Source organism: Ictalurus punctatus, chromosome 20 (assembly GCF_001660625.3).
Source record: "Ictalurus punctatus breed USDA103 chromosome 20, Coco_2.0, whole genome shotgun sequence".
NCBI lineage: Eukaryota > Metazoa > Chordata > Actinopteri > Siluriformes > Ictaluridae > Ictalurus > Ictalurus punctatus.
The window spans coordinates 11,482,956-11,496,899 of NC_030435.2; the positions used below are offsets into that span (position 1 = coordinate 11,482,956).

General features: G+C 39.6%; 1 protein-coding gene across 1 annotated transcript; it reads left to right on the forward strand.

Moving 5' to 3' along the window:
* The first annotated feature begins 7,844 nt into the window (after positions 1 to 7,844).
* LOC108280405 (transcriptional regulator ERG) lies at positions 7,845 to 12,738 on the forward strand. The gene is made up of 4 exons (XM_017495344.3): positions 7,845 to 9,411; positions 9,559 to 9,673; positions 11,530 to 11,608; positions 11,807 to 12,738. The coding sequence occupies exons 1-4, from the start codon at positions 9,380 to 9,382 to the stop codon at positions 12,076 to 12,078; spliced, it is 498 nt and encodes a 165-aa protein (XP_017350833.2). The 5' UTR covers positions 7,845 to 9,379; the 3' UTR covers positions 12,079 to 12,738.
* Positions 12,739 to 13,944: the final 1,206 nt, after the last annotated feature.

Consider the following 13,944-nt stretch of genomic DNA (forward strand, 5'->3'; position numbering starts at 1 on the left):
CACCTGGACTATCGTTTATCTTGTTTGTTTTTGTTTGTGCCTTGTTTGGATTACTTCACTTATTGGTTCCCTCTTGTCCAATGTTACACAGTTTTGGACTTTCTTGTATATCGGTATTTCCATGCTCCAATTTTGTGCTCTTTTTCACTGCCTGATGCTTGTTTGGCCATCGGCCTGCTGCAAGTGCTCTCCCTGTTTGGTCAACCACCACTTTTGGCTTGGTTGATGGGTGAGGTAACACTCTGTGTATTAGTTGTGCTGATTGTTTACTGTTTGGATGGGTTGCCTTCCTTTTGGTAAACTATGTATTGGTGTTGTGACGGTTGGGGCTCTGGCTAACATGGTATCGCTGGTGGCCTGAAACATATCTGTCAGTGTAAACATGCCTCAGGCAGTAGCTCCCATTTTGCTTCTGTTTTGTTTAATTTTTGGTGATAAAACCAAAATGGAACTTGGATACTTACCATCTCTATTCTGGGCTTTAAACTGCCATCCTCGTCTTGATTCTGCGACATATGAGTACTGTCAGATGCTTGGAATTACTTGTCGTCCGCAAAATATATTCAACCTTCATCCAGAAAATCCCTGAATATTCACTACTTAATGGCTGCTGCTATCCCATGCATCTGGTCTAACAACAGGCCCCCAGCTAAGTCTAAGCCATCATCTACTGACTGCAGGAGGCATCGATCGTTGATACATTATCAAGCTATGACCAGCACCATAATCCGTCGACTAACTCTGATGCCTCATGTCGTCATTTGGCTCTTCTGAATTGCTGCTCCATCTCTAATAAAGCCTTGTACCTCAATGAAATAATCATTGACAGTAACTTTGATATGTTACTACTCGTTGAAACCCAACTTGATTTCCATAATACTAATACATTTGGATATATGGTATTGAAGGCTGATTTTCATTGTCCTATCGCAACTGATCTAAGGCTCAATCTGACTTTTTTCTGAACTCAGTGAATTGCTGACTCTGGCCTGTGCTTGGTTGTCACATGTCCTCCTGCTTGGTGACTTTAATATTCTTGATGATACAGCTTCTTTTAACTCATCTCAACTACTGTCTGTTTTTAACTATTTCAATTTGACTCAGCATATGTGCTTTTCTACTTATTGGTCATACCGTTGATTCAATCTGTACATCTGGTTTTGATATTGCTTCAATTTCCTCTTTTAATTCTGGTATTTTTAATCACAACCTCATTGAATTTAGATTTAGTCTACCTGTGCAAATAAAATGCAGTAACACAATAATACTATAGTGACTTTAAATCTGTCGATGCCACTTTATTTTCTGCTTCCACTGCTTCCTCTACAATTTCTGATGCCTCTGATATTTCTTGTCCTTCACTGATACCACTCCATTATTTCTTAAGTTTTGCATGAGCATGCGTCTATTAAGACTAGGTCTGTTCCCTTGTCCCACACTTCCCCTGGTATACAACTGAGCTCTGGGCCTTAAAAGTCATTGGTACACGGCTTGAGCGGCTTTAGAGGAAAACCAGTCTTACTATTCACCATCTAGCTCTCATCGAACACCTCACTACATATAAAATGACTCTGAACTCTGCACTGTCTATGTCTCTACAATTATTAATAAAGCAATTAATAGGCCTAAGGTAAATAAAAAGCACTATAAATAAGCTCACGCAACCTCCAGCTCATGATGTCCATGCATCTGATGAGCTCCGTTATTCTTTCCTTAATTGCTTTCAGGAAAAGGTGCATGCTGTCCAGCAGTGCTTTATAGATGAGGCCTCAGATTTGAGTTTTTTCCCACTCTTGTCAAAATTTGTCTAGCTTTACTCCTACGAACCTTAATACTAACTTAATACTGAAATCCAATTCTTCATCTTGCTGACTTGATCCTGCTCCTACATTTCTCCTCAATCTCTGTCATTCTGTCATCTTTTGCACCCATCTCACACTTCATAAATAGATCTCTAGCCTCTGCTTTTCTCCCTTTACCACTTAAAACTGCAGCAGTAACTTGGACCCTACTGTCCTTTTCAATTTTTGCCCTATTTATTTCCAAAATACTGCAAAGTGTTTTTGCCTCCCAACTACAATTTTTTCTTGCTCAAAATAATCTCTTTCACCCCTTTAAACTTGGCTTTCATCCACTCCATAATACTGAATCTGCCCTTGTTAGGGTTGTTAATGACCTATTACTCTCTGGTGACTCTGGTTCTCTTTCCAGTCTTCTATTACTTGCTCTTAGTTGCACTTTTGATACTGTCTGTCATGACTTACTCCTTTTCCACTTTTTGGATAGTGGTGCCATGGGTGCTGCTCTCTCCTGGCTTTGTTCATACCTCAAAGATAGACAGTTTTTTTTACTTCAATGCAGGATTATCGGTTGCCTAGACTTACTCAGGGATCAATTCTTGGACTCTAAATATATATATATATATATATATATATATATATATATATATATATATATATATATATATATATAATATTATATTATATTATATTTGAACTGAGCTTAGGGAATTATATATATATATATATATATATATATATATATATATATATATATATATATATATATATATATATAAAGATAGCTTAACTCCAACTTACTAAAACTGAATATGGATAAAACTGAGAAACTGAGATCATTATTATTGGAACTCCAACACTTATTAAAATCACTCCTTATGACTTTATTTGTGACACTGATTGCACCCTCATTATACCAGCCAGTACTGTAAAAAATTTAGGCATCAGCTTTTATCCCTCCCTCACTTTTGTAACTTATATTAACTCTGTCTCTAAAATTGCCTTCTTTCACCTTCGTCACTTTGCTCACCTTCGTCCATTCATTAGCCTCAATGACGCCGAAACACTGGTTCATGCATTTATATCCTCACATCTTAACTATTGCAATGCTTTCTTCATTGACTTACCTGCTAACTCTATTGCTTGGTTGCAATATGTAGCGGACTTTTGCCTATATAATTAGTGCGGCAAAAGATGCCCTGGGTTCTATTACCCTATTCAACTTCAATGTCTATGGTTGCAATTCCACTTGTATGTGTTTCAATGTCATAAACTGTCACTAACTAGATGAGTGTTTTTTAAATGGTATACTTATGTGTAAGCTTCTTAACTGAGGTAATACTAAGTGTAGTCAAACACCTTTTCTAATGTGTACACTCTATTCTATATTAAATGAATATAAATCTTAATCTGACACATCAACCCTCCACACCCCGTATGGCAATAATGAATTCCCAACAACCAGGTAAAGTTTAGGTATATGTATTAAAACACAATTCTTTTTATGTATATCAACTTAGAAATAAAACGTATTCAAAACTTTAACTTAATGTTATACCTTTTTCTGAGGTTTTTAAATCAATACCATTACCAAATCAACAGGTTACATATAACCCCATGTACATGCATAAGACAATCAGTTTTCAGTTATATCCTTTAACCTATGGGCCTAAAACAATAGCCTACCTAAGCCGGCACACCAGAATTTCTATAAACCCCACACACACCACTGTTCATGATGCAGGCCTGAATCGTAGCTTGGGGGCGTTGAGGCCTTAAAACTGTATTGGCCGCTTCATGTGAATTGCGCAACAAAACCAAACAAATTCACTCATGAGGTTGATGGAGATGTCCGTGCCCAGAGAGGGTCCATGCACCGTCACTGCAGCCCTGCTCACGCACTCTTGGTGTGTGCAGTTGCTCACGCGCCGCTGTAGTTCACGTATCAGTTCAAAAAGCAAGCTGTCTTCCTCTGGTTAGTCTCACAGTCCTGTTCCTCAGAGGCAACTCATTGGCTGTCGAAGCCAGTTAGCATAACACAGTCCCAGCTACTGAGTTGCTAACTTTTCAGGCAATACTATTAGCTGAGCTATTCTGACAAATTCGTTTTGAAGATGTCTCTACGTGATACCGACTTCTTCCGCATGCAAAGTAGTGAATAGGTTATCGATCTGACAACCATTAAGTGTTACTTAAGCACGAAAAGTAGCATTAATCACTTTATAGTTCTCCAGTGTGGTCTTCTCCGTGTCTCGCCTGCAGCCGAAAGAGAGCGTGACTTTTCCTTACGCAGGATTTGCCTCCTCCCCTGACCTCTCGCCTTTCCCATTGATTGGCTAACATTTTAACCTAGAAACAAATAATTTTATATCTTTCATATTTTCTATCATTTTCGTGGAACAAAGTAGCAATCTTTTCCACATGCATTTGTACATACAATTATTTAACATGGAAATACAGAATTCCAAAAATACAGTGTCTGTGTATTTACATTCGTACAAAACAAAAGGAAACTTAACCATGTATTTTCTACAGGGTTACAAATATATTCAGAATTGCTCTGCTAGAGTTCTTACACATACCAAGCACTCAGCTCACATTACTCCTATCCTGTCTGAACTTCACTGGTTACCTGTTCAGTTTAGCATCAAATGCAAAATAATCCTGCTTACATTTAAACCACTTCACGGTTTGGCACCTTGCTATCTATCAATTCAATACAATTTTATTTATATAGCGCTTTTTACAATGGACATTGTCTCAAAGCAGCTTTACAGAAACATATAAACACTGTATACAGATTTTAAATGTGCGAGTTTATCTCAATTGAGCAACCCGGTGGTGATGGTGGCAAAGAAAAACTCCCTAAGATGTTAAGAGGAAGAAACCATGAGAGAAACCAGACTCAGAAGGATGAGGATGTGTTCCCTTCTGAGTCTGGTTTCTCTCATGGTATCGTCCTCTTAACATCTTAGGGAGTTTTTCTTTGCCACCATCACCACCGGGTGAATCTTAATCTGACACATCAACCCTCCACACCCCGTATAGCAATAATGAATTCCCAACAACCAGGTAAAGTTGTTATAAGAAATAAAATAAGAAATTTAAGAAATATTTCTAAGATGAAAGAAGGCTATCCTAGTAATATTATCTACATGAGCATCAAATGATAGACTGGAGTCAATAATCACACCACGGTCTTTTACTGCTGCACATGATGAAACAGAAAGACCACCCAGAGTTACTGTGTGATCAGAAAGCTTACTTCTAGCTACATGTGGTCGTAGTACAAGTACTTCTGTTTTATCAGAATTAAGTAAAAGGAAGTTAATATGCATCCAACGTCTAATGTCTTTTGCACATTTCTCAACTTTATTAAGCTGCTTTCTGTCGTCTGGCTTTACTGAAACATACAACTGTGTATCATCAGCATAATAGTGGAAGCTAATTCCATGTTTACGAATAATTTGACCTAGAGGTAGCATATATAAAGTAAAAAGCAGTGGGCCTAAAACAGAACCTTGTGGAACTCCAAATTTAACCTTGGTATGCGTGGAGAAGTTGCCATTTACATCTACGAACTGATAACGATCAGTCAAATAAGACCTGAGCCAGAAGAAGACCGTTCCCTTAATGCGTTTATATAGTCGTTTACTACTTTAACTAGCACTGACTCTGTGATATGATGAGGTCTAAACCCTGACTGATGCATTTCATGAATGCTGTTCCTATAGTATCTCACAAAAGTGAGTACACCCCTCACATTTTTGTAAATATTTGATTACATCTTTTAATGTGACAACACTGAAGAAATGACACTTTGCTACAATGTACAGTAGTGAGTGTACAGCTTGTGTAACAGTGTAAATTTGCTGTCCCCTCAAAATAACTCAATACACAGCCATTAATGTCTAAACTGCTGGCAACAAAAGTGAGTACACCCCTAAGTGAAAATGTCCAAATTGGGCACAAAGTGTCAATATTTTGTGTGGCCACCATTATTTTCCTGCACTGCCTTAACCCTCTTAGGTGTGGAGTTCACCAGAGCGTCACAGGTTGCCACTGGAGTCCTCTTCCACTCCTCCATGACGACATCACGGAGCTGGTGGATGTTATAGACCTTGTGCTCCTCCACCTTCCGTTTGAGGATGCCCCACAGATGCTCAATAGGGTTTAGTCAATCACCTTCACCATCAGCTTGTTTAGCAAGGCAGTGGTCATCTTGGAGGTGTGTTTGGGGTCATTATCATGATGTAATACTGCCCTGCGGCCCAGTTTCTGAAGGGAGGGGATCATGCTCTGCTTCAGTATGTCACAGTACATGTTGGCATTCATGGTTCTCTCAATGAACTGTAGCTCCCCAGTGCCGGCAGCACTCATGCAGCCCCAGACTATGACACTCCCACCACCATGCTTGACTGTCGGCAAGACACGCTTGTCTTTGTACTCTTCACCTGGTTGCTGCCACACACGCTTGAAACCATCTGAACCAAATAAGTTTATCTTGGTCTCATCAGACCACAGGACATGGTTCCAGTAATCCATGTCCTTTGTCTGCTTGTCTTCAACAAACTGTTTGTGGGCTTTCTTGTGCATCATATTTAGAAGAGGCTTCCTTCTGGGACAACAGGCATGCAGACCAATTTGATGCAGTGTACGGCATATGGTCTGAGCACTGACAGGCTGACCCCCCACCCCTTCAACCTCTGCAGCAATGCTGGCAGTGCTCATATGTCTGTTTCCCAAAGACAACCTCTGTATATGATGCGTAGAACATGCACTCAACTTCTTTGGTCGACCATGGCGAGGCCTGTTCTGAGTAGAACCTGTCCTGTTAAACCGCTGTATGGTCTTGGCCACCGTGCTGCAGCTCAGTGTCAGGGTCTTGGAAATCCTCTTATAGCCTAGGCCATCTTTATGTAGAGCAATCATTCTTTTTTTCAGATCCTCAGAGAGTTCTTTGCCATGAGGTGCCATGTTGAACTTCCAGTGACCAGTAAGAGGGAGTGTGACAGGGATGACACACAAATTTAAGACACCTGCTCCCCATTCACACCTGAGACCTTGTAACACTAACAGGTCACATGACACCAGGGAGGGTCTGGACTCCTTTCTGTCGTGAGATTACATTTCTCTACTATGGGTGGCAGGTCATTCAGCATTGTAGCACCCAATATCTGGAATTCACTCCCTCTTACTATTTGCAGCATCACCTCTATCTAAGGGAAACACAAGACAGGTGTGCACAGGAAATCACTGAAGACATTCAAACTATGAGGGAAGTTGCCCTTTGGCAGTCTAGAGGGGAATTATCCATGGTGGACTTGACCGAGGACAAGCTTCCCATGTAGTCTCAGCTGGTTTTCACACTGGGCATGATTGCTGCTGTCCGAATAGAAGTGTGATTGTTCCCGACAGCCCCGCAGCATTGATCTGGTTTCAGACTCACTTGATTCTATCAGACCCTGGTGCATTTGCATTCATCTTACTTTATCACAAAAGCACATGGAGAATACAGCATAGTTCACCATATAAGAACATTTCTTTTTCTTATTTTGGTGCTATTATGCACAGCAGATATTATGTGCAGTAATGGACCTCTTCTGTGTCCCCTCAACGTTCCCCTGTCACTCATGGTACACATGTGTTGTGGAAACTAATGATGTCATCATCGGCTAAAACATATGCACAGGTTACTTTACTTCCTGAAAATGTGGGGACCCGAGTACAAGTTGCGGTCACATTCACAGGAATTGCGGCACAGTTCCAGTGCAACTGAACTCAGACCACATCCTACAGGTAGTCTTGGGTTAGGTACCGCGGTATGCTTCCTGGGCTGTAGGACAGCTTTAAACTTTAAACAATTTATTACAGTGGTGGTAGTGTCTCTTTATGCATCTGGGAATTGCAGAAGATCACATGCTCTGGTTGCATGCATAGGTACTTTTAAATTTTAAAATAAAATTTCTTAATTTATTGATGTAATTTTAATTTATTAAAATTACTTTTTAAAAAGCTTACTAGAATAAACTTCACATGATTTTATAGAACTGTCTGCTTATAGCAAACCCACTGAAATAGTTAATATAATTAAAGCATTATATAATTGAGTGCAGAAATGAAGGTGAGTAATCACTTGACACTGATATTACAATGGCCAGTCTTAACAATTTACATGATTTTTCTTGTTGATTTGATGTTTTATTTCAGAAAACGCACGTGTAAGAGCTTTTACGGTAGTTCACTTTGGCCAAAACAAACAAGGAAAAGCATTGTAAAAAAAATCTGATCTGCATTCACAGACATTTGCATTCGGACGGGATTAGATTCCTCAGATGATCATTGACTTAGCCACAAAACAGTAGGTAATTTGCTCCAGAATTTTTACAGCGGTTGGGTGAGAAAAACACAGACTTGGCAGATTTGGACTGGATTAAAATCACGAGGTACGTCTGTGAAACATGAATTTCTCTAACATCCCCCTATAAAACTAGTGATGTCCGAATAGTGCTAAAGTCTCCAGAAGAACTGTGGCTGGTTCTGCAAGATGCTGAGTAAAACTTACCAGCTAATTTTCTTATAAAACTGCACAAATTGTACCTAGACTACAAATTTTTTTAATGCAAAGGGCTGTCACACCAAATAGAGACTTTGTCTCGTTTATTACTGTTTACTACTCTTTATAGTATTTTTCATCTAGAAACATTTTATTTAATTAAATTTGAAGGCATTTTTGCACTACAGCAATTCTTTGCATGCACTAAGACTTTTGCACAGTATTGTATGTCTGATCCTGTACTGCAAAGACTGGGAAGTATGACACCCTGAGGAATCCTGCTTTATCCCATTACAGGATGTCTTGGACTCAACTCCACATCACAGTAACCAATCTGAGAGACATTCTCAACCTGAACCCAGAGTGAGCCCTTTGGGGTGGTGTAACATGGGCGTCTGTGCTCACAGAAGTGAAAATAAGAGGTCAAAAAATAAATGAAAAATTTAGCCATCCACATAATCTTAGTAGCTGTTACAAATTGCCTTGAAATGGATCATTTTTTACATTTTGTACACACTGTTCCTGAAGGAGTGTCCCACTAATCAGGATTAAGCTCTATTATCATTGAGTCGATTCTGAGCTCTTGCAGTTACCATAGTAGAGAACAACTGCAGTGCCTGCCTCTAAAAATTGTAGCCACTTTGCTGATAGAAAAAGTTATCATGCTACACCAGAAGTGTAGATGAAAAACAAAATTGTACCAAGGCAAATGACAATCTATCTGACTAGGCCTGCATTACATTGAACACACATAATCTCTCTGATATTAAAATTCACTGGATCTCTTTATTGGTTAATTGTTAACTGTTTTGGCCTCTTTCCAGCAGTGCTGTTTCCTGATTGGGCATATAAACCAGCCTGGTCTCCAGGTTCTCGTCAAGTCCAGCTGTGGCATTTCCTGTTGGAGTTGTTAAGGCGGGGTGAAGGCAGAGTTATCACGTGGGGTGGTGAATGGGGAGAGTTTGTAATCCAAGACCCTGAGCGACTGGCCAAACTGTGGGGAGAGAGGAAGGGAAAGCCGCATATGAACTATGACAAACTGAGCAGAGCATTGAGGTATGCACACACATGTGCACACAGTACATTCAACTGGACACAAACACACATGCAATCAAAAAGGAAGCCTTCCATGACAAAAACAATGGAAATCTAAGGAACATACATTATTAATATATGTATGCATACTATTTATATTATTGACAGATATTACTACAATAAACGGATTCTCCATAAGATGAAAGGAAAGCGATTCACGTATAAGTTTAACTTCAGTAAACTGATTTTGGTGAATTATCCCAATCAGCATAGCTGCCATCAGGTATGTGTAATAAATATATTATTTATATAATAAACTTTTAATAAAATTATATATATATATATGTATATATATATATATATATATACATGCACATTATCTCACAAAAGTGAGTACACCCCTCACATTTTTGTAAATATTTGATTATATCTTTTAATGTGACAACACTGAAGAAATGACACTTTGCTACAATGTAAAGTAGTGAGTGTACAGCTTGTGTAACAGTGTAAATTTGCTGTCCCCTCAAAATAACTCAACACACAGCCATTAATGTCTAAACCGTTGGCAACAAAAGTGAGTACACCCTTAAATGAAAATGTCCAAATTGGGCCCAAAGTGTCAATATTTGTGTGTCCACCATTATTTTCCAGCACTGCCTTAATCCTCTAGGGCATTGAGTTCACCAGAGCTTCACAGGTTGCCAATGGAATTATCTTCCACTCCACCATGAAGACATCACGGATGTCCACTCCAACTTCCATTTGAGGATGCCCCACAGATGCTCAATAGGGTTTAGGTCTGGAGACATGCTTGGCCAGTCCATCACCTTCACCATCAGCTTCTTTAGCAAGGCAGTGGTCATCTTGGAGGTGTGTTTGGGGTCATATCATGCTGGAATACCGCCCTGAAGCCCAGTCTCTGAAGGGAGGGGATCATGCTCTGCTTCAGTATGTCACAGTACATGCTAGCATTCATGTTTCCCTCAATGAACTGTAGCTCCGCTGTGCCGGCAGCACTCAGGCAGCCCCAGACTATGACACTCCCACCACCATGCTTAACTGTAGGCAAGACACACTTGTCTTGGTACTCCTCACCTGGTTACCTCCACACACGCTTGACACCATCTGAAACAAATAAGTTTATCTTGGTCTCATCAGACCACAGGACATAGTTCCAGTAATCCATGTCCTTAGTCTGCTTGTCTTCAGCAAACTGTTTGTGTTTCTGTGTGCATCATCTTTAGAAGAGGCTTCCTTCTGGGACAACAGCCATGCAGACCAATTTGATGCAGTGTGAGGCATATGGTCTGAGCACTGACAGGCTGACCCCCCACCCCTTCAACCTCTGCAGCAATGCTGGCAGCACTCATACGACTATTTCCCAAAGACAACCTCTGGATATGATGCGTAGCACGTGCACTCAACTTCTTTGGTCAACCATGGTGAGACCTGTTCTGAGTGGAACCTGTCCTGTTAAACCACTGCATCGTCTTGGCCACCGTGCTGCAGCTCAGTGTCAGGATCTTGGCAATCTTCGTATAGCCTAGGCAATCTTTATGTAGAGCAACAATTCTTTTTTTCAGATCCTCAGAGAGTTCTTTGCCATGAGGTGCCATGTTGTACTTCCAGTGACCAGTATGAGGGAGTGTGAGAGCGATGACACCAAATTTAACACACTTGCTCCCCACATGCTTCACACCTGAGACCTTGTAACACTAATAAGTCACATGACACTGGGGAGGGAAAATGACTAATTAGGCCCAATTTGGACATTTTCATTTAGGGGTGTACTCACTTTTGTTGCCAGCGGTGTAGACATTAATGGCTGTGTGTTGAGTTATTTTGAGGGGACAGCAAATTTACACTGTTACACAAGCTGTACACTCACTGCTTTACATTGTAGCAAAGTGTCATTACTTCAGTGTTGTCATATGAAAAGATATAATCAAATATTTACAAAAATGTGAGGGGTGTACTCACTTTTGTGAGATACTATATCTATCTATCTATCTATCTATCTATCTATCTATCTATCTATATATATATATATATATATATATATATATATATATATATATATATATATATATATAAACTTAGCATGTGCATTGAGCATGTCTCTCTTTTTCTCTCTCATAGGCATTTCATTCTGGAAACTCTCTCCCATTCTCTTGTTTTTCTTCTGATGGACCACTTTATAGCCCACCTGTGGAAAGAGGTATTGAAAACCACTTCCCTGATCTTTTATATACAGCATCATGGAATAATATTCTTAGTGTTGTCTTTGTATATTTTTGTCCTAATTATTTATTTATATCAGTTTTGTTTAAAAAAAAAAAAAAGTCTTGTCTTTTAACAACTAACACATATCTTCAAATATTACAAATCACTCACACTCGTGTATGTCTATCAACAGCTCAACCATCAGTCACTCACCCTTTGCTGCTCCCCTACTGCTTCACAAAGTCCCTCCCCTTTTCTCAGGCCAATCCAAACCAAGGACAGTTTCCTCTCCATTCTGCCCTGCCCTCTTCAGCAATGAACCTATCAGAGCTCTTACATCTGCTGCCGTTCAATTCATCCCTGCCCCTTGGCCAAACTTTAACAAGCTGGCCAACAAATGGTAGTGCAAAGTGGTGTTTAAGCAGAGCCACAGCACCAAGCCAGATGGATGAAAGTGAAGGATAAGTAAAAACATTGTAACTACAGAAAATAGGAGATGGAGGAGCGAATACCTAAAGCCCCAATCAGGAATCACTACAGCTTGCAGGCCTGTTCTTGCAACACAGGTTTTCAAGCAATACCAAACATCCCAATAAAATGTACAATATGTCAACTTACAATTAATTTATTTAATGATTAACTTAATTAAAGTTCTTACCGTGAAATTTCATCTTACCATGGTGCTGTTCCTACTATTTATACTATTCCTTACTGAGTGGATGTTATTTGTTTCTTAACTGATTCATAATTGGTACATTAGTTGAAATGCTTATTTTTCAGACTGTAGCCCAATGTTTTTTTGTGTGTGAATAGGATCTACATGAGTAGACAAATGCATTTTCAATAATAAAAAAATAAATATGCTCCCAGATAGAACAAACTATAATGCACAGGTGATTTTGAAGGAGATAAGGAACCAGTCAGTGTTTGTCTGGCTTCATACAATTAGATTACGTTCATTTTTTATGGATGCACGGCTGAGCTGGGCACATTATTATCTACAAGCACAGATAGAGTGATGCCTACCAATAATGCATGCAATTCAGCAACCCACAGTGAGGGCAAAAAGCTGTCTTAAGTGAAAGCTACTTTATATCTGTCTCTTCCCCTGGTTCATAAGTTACATAAACTGCTTTGCACCATATCCCACTGTGATGCCATAATTTTTTATTGAGGTTGGAGACCTCATGCAAAATGTAGAGTGTGTGCCATCCCCAAACTGTTCTACAAAGTTTGAATGTACATAATTGTCTAGAATTTCTATGTATGCAGTGGCATTAAGATTTCCCTTCACTGGAACTAATTGGGATAGCCCAAACTGGTTTCAGCATAACTATGCCCTTGTGCACAAATCAAGGTCCCTAAAGATATGGTGTGCCAAACTTGGTGTGGATGAACTTGAAGTCTACATAGAGCCCTGACCTCAACCCCACTGAACACCTTTAGGATGAACTGGAATGCTGACTGCACCCCAGGCCTTCTTGCCTAACCTCAGTAGTGCTGTTGTGGCTGAATGGACACAAATCCTTACAGTCATACTCCAAAATCTAGAGGAAAGCCTTCCCAGAAGACTGGAGGCTGTTATAGCAGCAAAGGGGGGCTCAAGTCCAAATTAATGCCCATAGTTTTGGAATGGGATGTTTATTAAGCACATATGGGTGTGATCCTTTTGCTGTCTACATAATTTTGGCCATATACAGTCAGGTTCATAAATATTTGGACAACAACACAATTTTTGTAATTTTGCCTCTGTACACCACCACAGTGGGTTTGAAATGAAGCAGTCAAGATGTGATTGAAGTGTAGACTTTCAGCTTTAATTTAAACAACAAAAATACAGTTTAGGAATTATAGCCATTTTTTGCAGAGTCCTTCCATTTTCACAAGCTCAAGTAATTGGACACACTAACTATCACAATTATTAGAATTATTTTTAATACTTGATACTAATTATTTTTAATTCAAATCTTTTGCAGTCAATGACTGCCTTAAGTCTAGAACCCATGGCCATCACCAAATGCTGAGTTTCCTCCCATGAAATGCTTTGCCAGGCCTTTACTGCAGTTGTCTTCAGTTGCTGCTTGTTTGTGTGTCTTTCTGCCTTCCGTTTTGTCTTCAGTAAGTGAAAAGCATGCTCACTTAGGTTCAGGTAAATGGTAAATGGTCTGCACTTATATAGCGCTTTTATCCAAAGCGCTTTACACTGTGTCGCATTCACCCATTCACACACACACACATTCACACACCAATCATAGCAGAGCTACCATGCAAGGCGCTAACTTGCCATTGGGAGCAACTTGGGGTTGCTGTCAGTGTCTTGCCCAAGGACAC